Source organism: Aythya marila (genome assembly GCF_965140915.1).
Source record: "Aythya marila genome assembly, chromosome: 5".
Lineage (NCBI taxonomy): Eukaryota > Metazoa > Chordata > Aves > Anseriformes > Anatidae > Aythya > Aythya marila.
The window spans coordinates 15,165,542-15,182,736 of NC_139046.1; the positions used below are offsets into that span (position 1 = coordinate 15,165,542).

The window sequence follows — 17,195 nt, forward strand, 5'->3', positions numbered from 1 at the left end:
TAACTGCAAAATAGACATATACTGACTTGCACTAATAGGTCTTCTAATTTGTATTTGCAATGGATGCTGGAAATTCCTCTAGCCTACTGAGTGCAATAGTTCTGGAAATTTTACCATTACCTTACTAAATCACATTATTATATGATCCAGTCTGCAGAAATCAAATTTGCCCTTACACAAATATATCTTAAGATTTACCAGTACTACTTTAACAGTTGGTGTTTATAAAAACGCCTATTCAGTAAAACACTAAGTACTTTCTTACAGTATGCAATAACTAAAATATGAACCGTGGAATATTTGCCAAGATACACTTTGCAGTACTCTCGTTCCTTATCAGTTCTTATTCCTGAATGTGATCCATGATAGTTACACATAACATTTAAAATTCTTAAATGCCATTTGCCACAAACTGAGTGACATCTGATTTATTTGCATCTTGATTTTGGTGGGGAGGGGGGCGGTAATAGTGTGCTAAATGTCCTGTGCAATCTGTTTATTAAGTTCTGGATACCTCTGAATCTGACCCTTCTGTTGTTACCTTTTGCCTGACTGAATAGTTTGTATTATATAATATAGTCTTTGATCTGCAGACTTGCCTATGTGTTTTTTGTGAACTTCATCTCTTTTGTTTGCTTTTCTGCACTCTTAAATACGTTTACGTAAATATGCTATATAATGCAAATTAAGCCATTCAGAGAAATGACAGTGTTCTGTTATTAACTCTTGAACAAATAACTTTAATAGATCCTGATCACTTTTTTTGTTGAGTTGGAATGAGTATTTCACTACCCTACAGGGAGTGAATGGAAATGTGAAATTTTATTTTTCTTTTAAATTATGAATGAGGTCGAAATACTTTTTTTGTGCTGTCTGTTCTTGTAGACTGTGACTTACGTACTATACTATATGCTAACTACTATTGAAACCAACAGAGACTATCTAGACTCAATAGGTAACCAATTTCTGCCATCTTTAAGCCTCTTTTAATATAGGCTATGGGCAGCAAAAAATCAAACTGTATGCATCTTTTTATCCAGTTAGTTTTATCCAGAAAGTTAGCTAACATAACTTCAAAATGCTCCTGTACCTCATGTACACCTGATCTCAAAAATTCCTGGAAGATCAGCACCCTTGAGCTTATTGCAGCTATGTTGATACTGTACATAGAGGTAGAAATACTGTTTCCTGAATAAGGAAGTCACAAACTTTTGAATTAGTATATTAAAGTCACTCAGGCTTCCAATAATCCACTGGGGATCAGAAATAACTTAAAGTAGTAGTATCATTATTTTTTTTAAATCTCTACAGTAAAACTTCAAGACTATAATCCTGGTTTATAAAGTCCATAGTTCATGATGAATGGGGAAAGGCAACACTTGTAGCCTGTGTTGGACTTTGTGGAAGAAAGGGGTAGGATTTTCCTCTGACACAGTAATTAGGGCTAATCTTTCTTTAGAGATCTTTAGCAGCAGCCACTGCTCATGTTGTAAATGCTACAGACTAGAGACAGGGGAAAAACAAAAGCAAACAAAACCAACCCATGTCCTGCCCCCAAACAACTTTTTTTTTTGGTTATTACTATACACAACTGATGAAGTGGCTCATTTACTGTTTTGTTTGGTCTATACAGTTCATTCCTGATCTGAAATGGAGCTTAGAGGAAGCTGAAATCATTTTTTGAGGCCCCATGTCCGTCTGTTTTCATTGCAGTGGCTCACAACTTCCCTAGAGAAGGGTCTGAAAGCAGAAATTTGGGTCTGTTTGGAAAACAATACCTACTAGCTATCACTACTTAATTTTCTTTTTGACCACAATGTTAAAGTGTTAAATGTTTCTCAAGAACTTTCCAAAGCTGTGCACAGTGACATGTTTATTCAGTTGCTTTTAATTTTTGTCCATTTCTGTAATGAGTGAGACACAGTAGGAATGTTTGGAATGCTTACTAGATAGATGCTCAAATTGAAGCTATACAGATTGGCAGAAATGCCACATAGAGAAATAAAACAAAAATAAGGCTTTGTTCCCATTATAACTCTTAATTTCTTAGAATGCCTCTCTCTAGAGCCTAGGCTGCATATAGAAATGGGAATCTGTTCAGCTAAAAGAGCATTTAGTCTAGTACAAGAGAATCACAGAATAGTTTGGGTTGGAAGGGACCTTAAAGATCATCTCATTCCAATCCCCTGCTGTACCCCATGCCCCATCCAGCCTGGCCTTGAACACCTGCAGGGACGGGGCATCCACAGCTTCTCTAGGCAACCTGTGCTATTGCCTCACCACCTTCTCAGTGAAGAATTTCTTCCTAATAGCTAATCTAAACCTTCCCTCTTTTAGTTTAAAGCCATTCTACCCTGTCCTATTACTGCACTACCTGACAATGAGTACTTCCTCAGCTCTCCTGCAGCCCCCTAAAGGGGGCTCTACATTACTAGGAGAACGCTGTAAGGTCGCCCCAGAGCCTTCTCTTCTCCAGGCTGAATAACCCCAACTCCCTCAGCCTGTTGGAGAGATGCTCCAACCCGTTGCTCATCCTTGTGGCCTTCCTCTGGACTCAGTCTAATACACCCATGTCCTTGTGCTGTCTGTTTCTATAAGGATAGCAAACTATTTGCTGCTTTTCCATTTTCTTGCTTATTCTCCCTGACCGTTCCAGTTTGAACAGAGTACAAAGGAAGGAAGCCTCCAAAATGCTTTATGTTCATATAAACTTCATTAAAATTGGTGACTTGAGCAGTATTCCAGTGGGAGAGAGAAAACAGGAGAACTTTGCTATTTTCTGTCTGGTTTGATGGCAGCTAGCTGGGCATGTGCTAGGTATGTAGCAGGGGCCTAGCACAACACCCAGCCTCTTCTGTGAGAGCTGCTCAAGGTGTAAGTGTGAGGAAGTTGGATTGCTGTTGGAGGTGTATGAAGGCAGGTTGTCCTTACACGTGAGGAGGACCAGGTGATGGACAGATGGATGTGATATGAGAAAACTGGTACTGGGATGGCTCTAGTGAAACATGCGAGAGGTGTAATTTTTTGTATATGACCCCTTGATTCTATTGGCTCTGCTGCTCATAAGTCTGCTATGGTTGAGAAATCCCAGATTCTGTCCATGCTGAAAACAGATCAACTAAGGATGCTACAGCATAAGCAATTACTTTGATTGCACAAGGTAATTATGCTCTTAAATCCACAAATGCCTCATTCTAGATTCAGTACTTTATTTATACAAGCAATCTTCTAGCTTGTCTGTGAAATCAAAGCATTGCCTTAGTCAGCTTTTTCTGCTTTTATAAGCTAAAGAAAGATGTAGGGGAATAAGCTGAATGAACACCTTATGTTGAGGAAACACACTTTTTGAGGGAGCAGTTAAAGGTCTTTCTGCTACAGTTAGTCATTTACAGAGAATGAAATTCACTAAAATGTAATGAATAGGGTTTAGTAACAACAGGAAGCTTTAGCGTAGTAGCTTGGTTTAAAAATACCAGTTTTTAACAACAGGTTTTACCATGATAAGTCTAAAATGTATGTGATGCATGCAGTCGCATGCTTTGTACGTGGTCTGTCTTACTATTATTGTAGAGGTTTTCACTAGAAATCAGTCTTTTTAAAGAAATCTAAGGCTAGTTTATGTGCTAGCAAGATGCATACTTTTCATGTTTCCACTTCTATTTTTTAACATAGTTATTGTAAACAAAAGATTGTCTTCCATTTTTTGGTTTGTGACTTCTAAAAACACATGTAATATTTTTAGGTTGATAAAAGAAGCTGGTAAACAAGATCCAGAACTGGCTTACATCAGTAGCAATTTTATAACTGGACATGGCATTGGCAAGAATCAGCCTCGTAACAAGCAGATGGAAGTAGAATTCAGAAAACAGGAAGAGGTAACTTCAAGAAAAATAATTGAAACTAGCAGTACCTTCAGAACTTTTTTTTTTTTTTTAACAGACAGAGTCTGGGCACAGTCACTGGAAGTTCAGGGAATACCCATGGTGTAACAAATATGCATACTAATTTGAAATACAGATGTTTTTCATAAAAATAACAGATGTTTAGATAAATTGCTGTGTCACATCGTACAAACAAATTAAAACTTCATGTAAAATTATGCTCCCGTCTTGTGAGATCATCAGTCATCTAATTGTTCTCCGTTGGGTTAATAGTGGTACAGTAATACTGTACAGAAAGTCAAGGTTCCTGGCATTTTTAACAATTATTAAGTTGCTTTTATGTTTATTTTTGCTAAACGTGAGTTTTGTAAATCTCTAAATTACATACATGTAGAACTCCATGATTTTGTCCTGACATGCATGTGAAATATTTCGAAGACAAATACGTTCTTCCCTCATACCCCAGCTGGCTTGTCATCTTTCTAGCTTTTGTGATGATACTGTCATCTAGTAGCCTTCTGAAATGCACAGTTTAAAAAAAGAAAAAAAAAAAACAACAAAAAAACAAACTTAATGTAGTAAAACTCCTGAAGTGTAGTAGATCAGGAGTTGAATAGTGAATGTATTTAAAAGAAAAAAATGTGTCATATAAGTAATGAAGCTAATCATGCCTAATAGATCTGATTAAAAACAAACACGCATACACATACATATATATATAAAAGTAAACCTACATGCATGAAAGGGGTGCAAAAAGACACATCTGTCACCCAGAACATAAAGCCTTTAAAAATGTCATAATGTATGGGTTTAATCCACTAATGAAGGTTAGCTGATCATATGCCACATGTACAAAACTTTAAAATCAGTGAATATTGTTGGCACCTATTCAATAACAAATTTAGAACATAAACTTTTCATTTTTGGGGATCTTTATTAACATGGTACAATCATATTTTGCTCTTTAGTTTTCTTAAAATATTTGTTTCCTTTCTAGAATTTCTAATGTAACAACACAACTGGTAGTGTTCTGGAAAATATTTTTTATGCTTTTTCTGATCCTTCTTTTTTCCACCTCAAAACAAAAATCCTTAATGTTTACTAAACAATGTAAATATGAGAAGTAACAACTCTAGAATGTGTTTTTTTTGCCTCCGAAGTGGATGTTTCAACCTCAGAAATAATTGATTGAAAAAAAATGCTCTCCTGAAAGCAGCATTTTGTTATGCTCTAATTAAAAAAACAACACCAAAAAAAAGGTGGTTTCTTCTCTGTTGCTAGTGTCTGCAGTATCTCATTAGACTTGCTTAATTTCAGATATATATTAGATATGATTCCTAGAAATCTGACTATTGTGACAAAATGGTCTTGCTGTGGTTCTGAAAATACTTCTTATGGTGGCTTTGTATCTGCATACTTAGACAAATTTTTTGAATGTCTGATCAATTCTCTTTGTACTAGCTTTTGAGGAAGTGGGTGACACAGTCAAGTGTCAGATTAATCTCTCAAATTCATCTTCATTCCTTCTGCAGGTTCTTAGAAAATTTCGAGCACATGAGACCAACCTACTTATTGCTACTAGTATTGTAGAAGAGGGTGTTGACATACCAAAATGCAACTTGGTGGTGCGTTTTGATTTGCCCACAGAATACCGTTCTTATGTTCAGTCAAAAGGAAGAGCTAGAGCACCAATTTCCAATTACATAATGTTAGCAGATACAGACAAAATTAAAAGTTTTGAAGAAGATCTTAAGACATACAAAGCAATTGAGAAGGTATGTGGTCAGAGGAATGTGCCTGTTTTTGTTAAATTTATCATAGTATGTTTTAAATGAAACATCTCTCATCATATTCTGTTCTTGAAATGTTAAGATCCTGAGAAACAAATGCTCAAAATCTGTTGATGCTGGTGAAACCGAAACTGAACCCATTGTTGATGATGATGATGTATTTCCACCCTATGTGTTGAGGCCAGATGAGAACAGTCCAAGAGTTACTATTAACACTGCAATTGGACACATAAATAGGTAGGAGGCATGTTCCCTTCTACTTTGTGAATAAAAAGCTTGTAAGTTTGTCTTGGAACATGGGAGCATAGGCTGGGGCATGGTGCATATTTCATCGTGGGAGTCTTGAACAGGGTCTTCTCATCGAGAGAAAGTGATTGCGCTGGTTTGAAGGTATAGTTTGCTTTCTGTCTCTTTATCATACAGAGGTTCTAGCTCTGATATAATAAATGTAATAATAGATTCCTTTGTAATTAAAACCATTCTGTAATTTAAGGCTGTCCTGAAAACTTAATTTCAAACTAGATAGTAAGGTCCTTTTTTCCCCCCTCTTACCAAGCTAGATTTAAAAATAGGTAAGTAGCACATTAAAACTGTAGTAAAATCTTCCAGTTCTGATATTCACATTTGCCAGATCAATGTGTTGCTGTTGTTTTTGTTGTTGTATTCAAAAACAAAAACATAGTAAGCTGAACATAATACCATTCCACAAGACAGGATAATATGCTTCCAAGGGAACGAGCTGATTCCATCTTTGTAAAGTCATGGCAGTTAGAGAAGGTCCTCAGAGACAGGAAAAGGTGAATGTTGTGACCCTCTTCCAAAAAGGCAAAGACGACGAGCCAGAGAGGTACAGACTGCTCAACTTTCCCATAGTCATATGGATCAAGTCCTTATAGAATGTGTTCCTAGATGTGTAAAGAAAAGGTGGTTTGCCTTTGTGGTTGGCCCACAGTGGCATCAAGGGCAGTTTTTGCCCTTGAACTGACCCTGTTGTCTTCTGTGTGTTGAAATGTTTCACTCTGTGAACAAGGGACAAGCAGCACATGTAATTTACTTCACTTAAGTAAAGCTTTTGGTGCAATTGCCGTAGCACACCAGTAGCTATATTTGTGAAATGCAGACCATTTGGGTGGGACGGCCTGGCAAATAAAATGTGCCAAAGCAGTCAGGTTCACAGAGTGTAGTTAGTGGTAGATGACTCAAAGGCTAGCTTGTGTCTGGTTGTGTGTGTCATTATTCATGGGCCATTAGCAGATCCGATGCAGTTTAATTCATTGACCTAGTAGTATAGAGTGTGTCCTCAACACGTTTGCCTTCGACACCTGTAGAGGAAGGGCTACCATTTGGAGGGGAAACTTGACAAATTGGAGAAATAGGACGCCAGTAAACCCTAGAGACCAACCCTAGGTGGTCTCCTATTTGGCAGTTAGTTGAACATTAATTGTGCATGTCCCCTTGCAGTGCTCAGTATATCATGAAATGATCTTACGTAGTGTTTACGGCAGTAAGGCAAGAGTCCATTGAAATGTCTTTAGGTTTTAACTTGCAAGTTCTGATTATTTGAAAAATCTCTTGTCAATTTAGGTACTGCGCTAGATTACCAAGCGATCCATTTACACACCTAGCTCCCAAGTGTAAAACCCGAGAACTACCTGATCATACATTTTACTCTACTCTCTACCTGCCAATCAACTCACCTCTTCGAGCTTCAATTGTTGTAGGTATCTGGGGAAGGAAAAGCATGGAAATAAGCGAATATGTTGGTGTAGGTGTGTGCGCACCGCTTTCAGATTATATTCAATGTTGTAAATGAAAATCACATGATTTCCCTCTTCCTGTATTGTGCTCTGTAACTGCATTTAAATGTGTCTATTTCTGTTACCTGTTTTCGAGCAGTTGCTGTTTTTTCCATGGGCAAAAATACTTAGATATCCTTCCCAATGTTGTGGTTTTTTTTTTTTTTTTTTCATGTTTAGATATTGGTCAAAGGAACATGTGCTTTATTGTTTTTGATCAATAATAGTTTTCAGTTTGAAAGCTTGTAATTTTGGTTTCCATGGAAAATGAGTGTAAGTATCTTCATGAAACTTTCATTGCTGCAATATTTTATTAAGTATTGCTTGCCTAATATTTTTATGTTAAATTAAACTAATTGTTTCTAACATATAATAAATAACATATAATAAATAACATGCTAATCAACTGAAGTATTTAAGAAATATTTATATGTTACTAGGGTCCTCCAATGAGTTGTGCAAGATTGGCTGAGAGAGTTGTAGCTCTTATTTGCTGTGAAAAACTGCACAAAATTGGTAAGAATTTGAAAAGCAATGTCTCATTGGTAAAGAGTTTTTTCATAATTAAAGATTGAAGAAGGTGTGACTTATGCATATATATGGATTTCTGATGTATATATCTACTGTAACTTTCTTTCTCTTGCCTTGCTTTGTGATGTCATCATGTAGTTAATAATTTAGCATACACCGTTTAAGCCTAAGTCATTTTCCAGGGAAATTTTCTTATTTAACATATTCTATTGCAAATGCAATATTAATAAGAGACAAACAAATTTTTACATTGAATATACTTAACGTAAAGGGGAAAATAATCTTATTCCCTAGAAGGTGTTGGTTATAGATCAGGAACTACATACCACGGCCAAAAAATAATTTCATGTTTTTTAAAGTGAATCTTAACAAAGAAATATTTAAAATACAGAGCCCAAAATTTATTGTATTTACTGCATTGTAAGTCATTGTCCAGAAATAAGACATTGCAGGATTATTTTAGTTGTCTTGTCTCTGGCAATGAAGCATATTCTTACAGAATGTTTCAAAGAGAATTCCATGTTATTAGTGCTTTGAATGCAATACAGAAATATTTATATTTCATTTAAACAAGTTTGGCTTTTGGATGTTGTCCATCTGATGAGTTACACCTTTTGATCACTGAATTCAAAGCAATAAATTTGTCCAAGAATGACATTTTGATGGCTAAACTCAGTATTGAGGGCATGCCGTCAACAGTAGTATTTCCCTTTTTAGAATGATACAGGAACATAAATGTTCTCTCTTTCTTAGCATAACTCCATGTGAATTAAAATTTCTGATAACTGTAAGTATTTTAAATTCATAAAATGTTACTATAAATAAGTACTTAATAATTTAACATTTTTCACTCCTTCCCCAGAGATAGACTTTTGGAGCCTTGCATTAGTGTATTTAAAAAATTTAGTTGAGGTGTTTTCCTGAGCAACCACATTTGCATAGTACTTGAAGAGACCAAGGCTTGATTGTTCTTAATGCTATTTCTTTGTAATCTTTCACAATACTTAGGTGAACTGGATGATCATTTGATGCCAGTTGGGAAAGAAACGGTTAAATATGAGGAAGAGCTTGATTTACATGATGAAGAAGAAACCAGTGTTCCAGGAAGGCCAGGCTCTACAAAAAGAAGACAGTGCTACCCTAAAGCTGTTAGTACACTCAGTGCTGTCCACATCTCCAATCTAATATGTTATGTACTGATAAGAAGACAAAATTGCTAACTCACAATGCTTACCTGATAGGAATCTTTTACAATTCAATTTAATCTTGAAACATTTTGGAGCTTTAACTGTATGGAAACTTGCACTAATACCTTATTATTACAAAAGAACTTATGGGAGAGTATGCTATGGAAGCATGCCTGTAACTGAAAGAATGTACATTTTCTGTAAAGTTAGTTGACTGTATTTTCCTAGCATAGTGATAACCGGGAGATAAAATTATAGAATTACCTTGCATTGATAAATTGTAAAAATTTAAATTCTTTGGTAACTGTGTTAGAGCAATGGAATAATTATTGCCTTTCTGGAAAAGATAATTTAAGATGGATGGAGTTGTCCAGGAGGCCAAAATATATTTGCTAGGCATTCGAAGTTATCTGCAAGGCACTAATTAAATGCAGAAATTGCTCCTTTACACACTGTGTTTTTTTTAGATGCTTGGTTTGGTGACTTTTGTGGTTGAGCAAGAAATTCGATAATTTTTTGTTTAACTTAGAGTGTCAAATAATATACTTCTAATATTTTAATTTAAAAAACAGAAGCTTTACATGTTAAACTTATTATAATGAAAGGGTTACCTAAGATAACTGAAAATTGTTTCATTAAGTAGTTTATCCTTAGATCTTTTACAACAAGTTTCAGCCATATAAGGTTGTAAAATTGGACTTATTAGATGTTATTTGTGGAGATTTATTTATTTATTTTTGTAATAATAAGAGGAAATATAAGAAAGAAGTTTTGTGACTGCTCAGGAACTTTCCTTCTTCCCCTGCAGTTGTTATGGGTTCTTTCTAAGGTCCTTTGAATTAACTTGTAACTTGTTCAGAAAAAAACATTGAGAATAGATTGTTGATAATCTTTGCATTTCATGAAGAAGCCTGTAGCTTTTGGTCACATCTGGGGATATCTGTATGTATACTCAGAGTGGTAGGGTACAGTGCTGTGTTCATGTACAGCCTCAGTTACGGTGATACCCCTTAAGGAATTCCATTCTTGGCATCCTCCACATGCTCCAATTTTATTAGTAGCTTAAATAATTAGTTATTAGGAAGGGCAAGGAAAGGATACTGCAGCATCATAAAGAGTATCATGGAGGGAAAGTCAGATGAGAAAAACTTTTTCTTGTAAGACTCGTCAAACTTACCAGCTTGGATCTTTGTGGTGTGTTTTGTGGTGCTTCTTGTGCCACTTTCAAGTCCTCTTACCTTCATTTTTTGAATTGGAGCTACTTGTAAAATGCATGATACTGTCATTCGTTTGGAGGAGCTGATTTGTCAAGTGATGCATCATTCTTTCTCGGTTATTTTTTAATACAAAATCCAAGAATATTTTCCCTTGCTTTTGTCCCAGCTTTTCACATCTGGAAAAGAAGCTTTGGCAAATGTTTAAGGTCTACAAGGTCCTCTTGGGCTTAATATAGTTATTAAACTTATGAGTAATTTTCCATTAAGCCAAAGCTGTAGTTTTGCTGCAGTATAACTTTAAAATTCACGACTACATGTATTGCAGTTTATTTTTAGATAAACAGAAGGATCATTTTCTGAGACCTATAAAGTAGTGAACTCCTACCAAACATAAAGCATGGTTTCTTAGGGTCTATGAGAAATATGAACAGCAGAGTTAAAAATGCTTCTGGCTGTAGAAAGTATTCAAATCTACAAGCTAGAATTGGTACTGGAAAACTTTTATAATGTAATGCCTGCCTGGGCAACAGGGGCAATGTATATAATTTTGTTTGTGTTTATCCCTAGTGGGGGAAAAATGACATTTTGAAACTGTTTTTCTCGGGAAAATAATCTGTGTTATAAAACTGTAAAGTCAGCCAAGCTTGTATAAAAACTGAACTACTGGAGTGTAGGGTTTTTCATTTGTTTTATTTGTCCAAAGATCTAGGACATAAAGGGTGTCCGAAACATAAGGAGATACTGTCTAAACATGGTAATTGGCATCAAAACATCAATTTTATTAATAGTGAAGTTAAGACTGTGTTCTAAAATTAGACTTGTGTTTCTAACACAGGGTGGTTACAGTGAAAAGTTAGGCATGTAATAGAATTTGCCTTACCAAACAGGAAGAACTGGTGGAACACTGCAGGAGTTCGTGACTCCCAGGTCAATCTGGTGACCAAATGTCATTGCTTAACAAAGCAAAAGTCTTAATTAATTTTCTTATTACTCATTTTTAGCAATACTTTTTCCAATTACGTGCGCAAAGGTTGTTCAAAGAATAATGTTTAGGTGAATTTTCCTAACTTAATCATGTTAATATTGTTTTCTTTTTTGATTTTTAGATTCCAGAATGTTTGAGAGATAGTTATCCCAAACCCGATCAGCCCTGTTACCTTTATGTGATAGGAATGGTGTTAACTACTCCATTGCCTGATGAGCTCAACTTCAGGAGACGAAAGCTATATCCTCCTGAGGATACGACAAGATGTTTTGGCATATTGACAGCCAAACCTATACCTCAGGTAATGAATCTAGCTCCTTTCCTTCAACTACATGCTTCACAACCCCTCATTTTCCAGACTGAAGAGTTGGAAATGACCATGAGAGGCAAGAGGCATCTGGATAATGCCATTAATAATATGCTTTAACTTTTGGTTAGCCCTAAAGTGGTTAGGCACTCAGACTTGATGATCTGTGTGGGTCCCTTCCAACTGTTCTGTTTTATAACTGCTGCTTGTATCAAGCAACCTCTGGAAAATAAGCAGTAATATATCTACTCCAGTCACCACTTTATTAATAGAACAAGCTGTTCTATTGCAGCCACTTTCATTTTACAATTTTATTTTTTATTATTTTCCAGTAGCAAATTCAAAATGTTCCTCCTTTTTTGTATGAAGTATGATAGGAATGGAGTTTCAGCTAGAGAGATGGCCTGCAGCACTAACTTATCTAGAGGAAAGCTATGATAACAAGTCCTTTCAGCATTCACAGTCTGCTACAGCAGAAAAAGTAGGCTGTGTTAATAGAAATTGGCACAAAGCCCTAAATGATAGTTACATCTGGGAGGAATTGTGTGGTGAAAATGCAAATGAAATAATTCAGTGACTGTGCCCTTGCCTAAAATGAATACTCTCACTTTCCATCTTAGCTTAAAAATATCTTTTGTGACAAGGGTAACAAACTCCTAGCGGATTAGTCACAGGAAAACCATGTTGTAGACCTTTCTACAGAGGTTTTAATCCAAGCATGTGAATGGTATTCCTGTGATTAAATACGAGAATCTTTTAAAGGAAACATAATAGAAGTGAGTACTGAAGTTTACTTAACTATCACTGCTAAAACCAGCATGCTCCATTAGCGGTTCCTACCATCAAAGTTCTGCAGGAAAAGTACTATTGGTCTTATGGATTGGAAAGCCTAGGAGCAAAGTTTTGAAAAGAGGCCTAAAAAGAGTGTAGTTCTAAAAATGTTCAGCATGGAGGGACTACATGATCATACAAATCCACATCAAAAGTGCCTTCTGATCACATCTTCACCTGAATTCTAAGAAATATGATAATACTTAACACACACACACAGTAACTTTGTAATTTATATTTTAATCAAAATTGAGATGAAGGAATTGGTAGCTTTCATATTCTGGCAGATAATGAAAACATTTTATATCAATTGGCTTTTTGGAAGTAAAAAGTGCGTGTTTTTTTTTTTTTTTTTTTAAGCCAGAGAATCATTAATCTGTTGATCAAAAATAAGTAGTGTTCACTTAAAGACTCATACAGACCTGTGATATCATTGTGTGAAACTTCCTAAGGAGATGGAAACAACATACTTCAGTGCATAATTAGGTGATTTTTGCACATTTGCCTGGATATCATATACAAAATAAATTAAAACAAACAAACAAACAACAGCATATCAAAACAATTGTTTTTCACATTGGGTGCTTATTTTGAAATACCACAGATTTCCAGTATTTCCTTTTACACCTACTTTCACTTTACTTCAACTGCTTTGAGGCATATGTTAAAGAAAAACATACAGTCCTCAGAAACATGTAGTAGTCATGGAATGTAGTCATGTCAGATGTCCTGCTGTTTGATCTATACTAGCTACTTCATAATAAGATTCAGCAATGGTGTTCCTTTGAAGGTTTGCCCTGCTGCTTCTGTTTGGCAGTTGAGTTGTGACTGAAGAATAATGTTATACGTGGTTCCAAACTGCGAGGTATTTTAAAGTATTTAGACTGTCAGGGTGGTTCATGTGATAGCTGAAGTACTTTGTTTCACTCTCCCAGCCTTGCACAGTTCTGCTGGATTAGCAGATCTGTGAGGGCTTCCTTGGCTAGTCAACATCCAAGTCTAAATTACCTAATACAGCGATCCTGCATGGTTTTTGTCAGATATGGAGAATGGCGATCAGTTTCAGCTATGAAAGAAGTTCATTGTAGAATCTGCTGATTGGTGGTTTCTGTGTTTTCTTTTCCTACAGCAGGGTGAGTTTGTTGCAAGTACTACTTCTTACACAAATGTTAAGGTAGGAAACTGGCAGGAGAATGCCAGCTTATAGAGAACCTCTGGAGTAAATTCCTACTCTTTGAGAAGCCTAGGACATTAGCTGATTTAGTGTGTAGTCTGCCCCCAGCCTTGAAAGGGGCATGAGTTAGCACAAGTGTTTGAAATATGACTTGTTTCAAACAGCTGAGAGGCTTTATTTTTTTAAACACTTAAATGGATTTCAGTATTATTTTTATTAGCAAGATGTTAGTACCATTCTTTGCATAATTACCATTATCTAAACTAAAGAACTGGTACTTTGTAGAGGAATCCTATTCTGAATTTTTCTGTCTTTTGTTTTTTTTCTTGTTTCATATTTAGATTCCTCACTTTCCTGTGTATACTCGCTCTGGAGAGGTTACAATATCTATTGAGCTTAAGAAATCTGGTTTTACTCTGTCTCTGCAAATGCTTGAGCTGATAACACGACTCCACCAGTACATTTTTTCACATATTCTTCGTCTTGAGAAACCTGCACTAGAGTTCAAACCCACAGAAGCTGATTCAGCCTATTGTGTTCTACCTCTTAATGTTGGTAAGAATTGAGTGGGTGTTTTTTAATATTCACTTTTAATTCTTTAACACACTTGTTAATGTTTGTTAAATTTCAGGGGTTAGCTGTAGAAATAATACCACATGTGGTAGTATGGAATTTTATTAAGTTATAATTTTTATTATTTCACAATTCAAATTAGTTTTAACTTAATGATGTGACTTAATTTATAGAAGATTTCAGCTGACTCTGTAAGGGTCTAAAATCATATATATGTCTCCTTTGAAATCTCTTGGGGATAGATAAATAAAATGAAAAATAATCAAATATGTGTACAGAGTAAGAAAAAAAGGTGTAATTCACAACTTGCCAGACAAATTCCTCCTGGAAAACTCTCCCCTGAATAACTGAATTATGCATTTTCCTTTTTGAAGTTGATGACTCCAGCACTTTGGACATTGACTTTAAGTTTATGGAAGACATTGAAAAGTCTGAAGCGCGTACAGGCATTCCCAGTACACAATATACAAAAGAAATGCCTTTCATTTTCAAGTTAGAAGATTACCAGGATGCAGTTATCATTCCACGGTGAGTATTAAGTATTTCTCTTATTTGGACATTCTTCAAATAGGCATGATTGTAAATAGGATAAGGAAAAAAGATTTCCTAAAGGCTTCCTTAACTGGCATTTTCTTCACTGAAGAATTTCGGAAAGCCTGGGGATAAGGTTTTATTGAATTTCTGTTTGGAAGAAAGCTAAAAAAGACTCATTGACAGTATATTAATTTTAATTAGAGATGACAATCTATGTATATGAATAGAAGCTTAGTGATAGATGAAGTACATCAAAGCACAAAAAAAGCTAATAAGCAAACCTAAACATACACTGTATCTTGTACGGTTATTTCAAAGTGTTCTATGTTATTTGGTCCCTTCCTGATTTTCATTTGGAGAAAATTTCTTCTTGAACACAGATCAAGTGCTATACCAGTCTACAAATTACAAAGTTAAAGAGACATTTTGTTATCATTACACATACTAACTAGGCACTGCCCTGTATAGTCTCTACTTAGGACTGTTCCAGTACTTTAAAAGAACAGTTATGGGTTACTAGTTTAAGCAACAGCTTAAACTGACCCAGCCATGTTTAAAAGGATAGAAAAGTGATATTTCTTCAGAGCCTCAGGGTTAAGAGAAGCCTTTATCCACAGACTTAAGGCAGTATAGATTTGTAGGTAAGCATAGTAAGTAAACTGCAGTCAGGTCCTTCTGAGGATACCTAGGAAACCCGATATGTAAAGGCTCCTTTAAAAACTCTGAATTTCTGATGTCAGGATTTAATTAGATTTGCTGTTTTTTAAACCTTTAATTACTATTTTCTTGTATGTGTTTATCACATAGTATCCATAGCATCACTAAATCTAACAAATGTGTTGCAGAATTCTGGCTTTAGTTTTCTAATATCTTACTTCTGTTAAAAGAGCCACACTGTACTTGGAAGGCTCGTGAATTTACCATATTAAGTATTTGAATTTTTGCATATTAATTTTAGTTGGAGGATGACTTAGTTAAAATACCGGTATAGGTGTGAGGTAGTACAATATTTGTATGAGGTAGAAATCCATTTCTACTGATTTAGCACAAACGGGAGATCAGATTTAAAAAGCCAAATTATCAAGTTCAATTAGTAGGTATTTGGAATTAAGAAATTACAATTTGTAGTATTACTTTTGAGATTGTTATCTATATATTGGGTTTTGAAGATGTAAATCCCTCATTTAATTTAAACATTTATGCAGAGGAAATTAAGAATAAAGCAAATCTATAATATCTTTATTTATTCTTCTTATTTAATATTCGATTGAGCTAAACTAGTGGTGGTGTTGTTTTTTTTTTTTTAGGGGTGGGGAGGCTTTCAAGTAAGTTATTTAATAGTTTATCTATAATATGTATTGAATTTTTCTTTCAGGTATCGAAATTTTGATCAGCCTCATCGATTCTATGTAGCTGATGTATACACTGATCTTACTCCACTCAGTAAATTCCCTTCCCCTGAATATGAAACTTTTGCTGAATATTATAAAACAAAATATAATCTTGACCTGACCAATCTCAACCAGCCGCTGCTGGATGTGGACCACACATCTTCAAGGTAACAACAGCCATATTTCTGTTTGATGTTTGTAGTTTGAGAACAAAGTACCGTTTTTTTTCCTCTCCATGTGATATTGCTAAGGGCTTGTGTTTTCCAAAGTATTTTTTTTTTTCCTGAGGGGTACCTAGCTTATGTTATACCAACTGTAACTTGAATCCATCTCTTTTTTCCAGAAGTGGCTGTGCTGTCACTTCACAGTGCAATAATGGTGCATACTGAATAAGTTATCACTTTGGAAAGTTTAGGCTAGTAAGTTCTATTCATTAATTATATGCTTGTATTAAACTGTTTTCACGTGTATTTTAGACTTAATCTTTTGACTCCTCGCCATTTGAATCAGAAGGGAAAAGCACTTCCACTGAGCAGTGCTGAGAAGAGGAAAGCAAAATGGGAAAGTCTGCAGAATAAGCAGGTAAAATACAAATATTTAATTAAAGTTGCCTCTCAACAGTAGTTTGATACCTAATTTTACAAGTAAAATTATTTTCTTCTTGCTTCCCCAGATACTGGTTCCAGAGCTCTGTGCTATACATCCTATTCCAGCATCACTGTGGAGAAAAGCAGTTTGCCTCCCCAGCATACTTTATCGCCTGCACTGCCTTTTGACAGCAGAGGAACTAAGAGCTCAAACAGCCACTGATGCTGGTGTAGGGGTTAAATCACTTCCTGCAGATTTCAGGTATGTATTTTTTCAATACGTTTAATATTTGACCTCACAGAAAACAAGGTGAAAACTTGGTTATTATGAGAATTTAGAACTGATACCCTTTGTTTTATTCATGTCACTTTTCAGTCAAAATGATAGTTAAAAAACGACTTGGTTGCAAA

General features: G+C 35.3%; 1 protein-coding gene across 5 annotated transcripts in view; it reads left to right on the forward strand.

Moving 5' to 3' along the window:
* The window catches only part of DICER1 (dicer 1, ribonuclease III), a 69,232-nt gene that overhangs the window by 34,997 nt on the left and 17,040 nt on the right, over positions 1–17,195 (forward strand). For all 5 annotated transcript variants that reach the window (XM_082762314.1, XM_082762313.1, XM_082762317.1 and 2 more), the window contains 12 exons: positions 3,743–3,875; positions 5,414–5,656; positions 5,754–5,908; positions 7,256–7,388; positions 7,908–7,983; positions 9,007–9,146; positions 11,509–11,688; positions 14,041–14,254; positions 14,647–14,800; positions 16,182–16,364; positions 16,674–16,779; positions 16,871–17,046. In XM_082762314.1, coding sequence (XP_082618440.1) covers positions 3,743–3,875; positions 5,414–5,656; positions 5,754–5,908; positions 7,256–7,388; positions 7,908–7,983; positions 9,007–9,146; positions 11,509–11,688; positions 14,041–14,254; positions 14,647–14,800; positions 16,182–16,364; positions 16,674–16,779; positions 16,871–17,046 — 1,893 coding nt within the window. The remainder of the gene's footprint in view (positions 1–3,742; positions 3,876–5,413; positions 5,657–5,753; positions 5,909–7,255; positions 7,389–7,907; positions 7,984–9,006; positions 9,147–11,508; positions 11,689–14,040; positions 14,255–14,646; positions 14,801–16,181; positions 16,365–16,673; positions 16,780–16,870; positions 17,047–17,195) is intronic.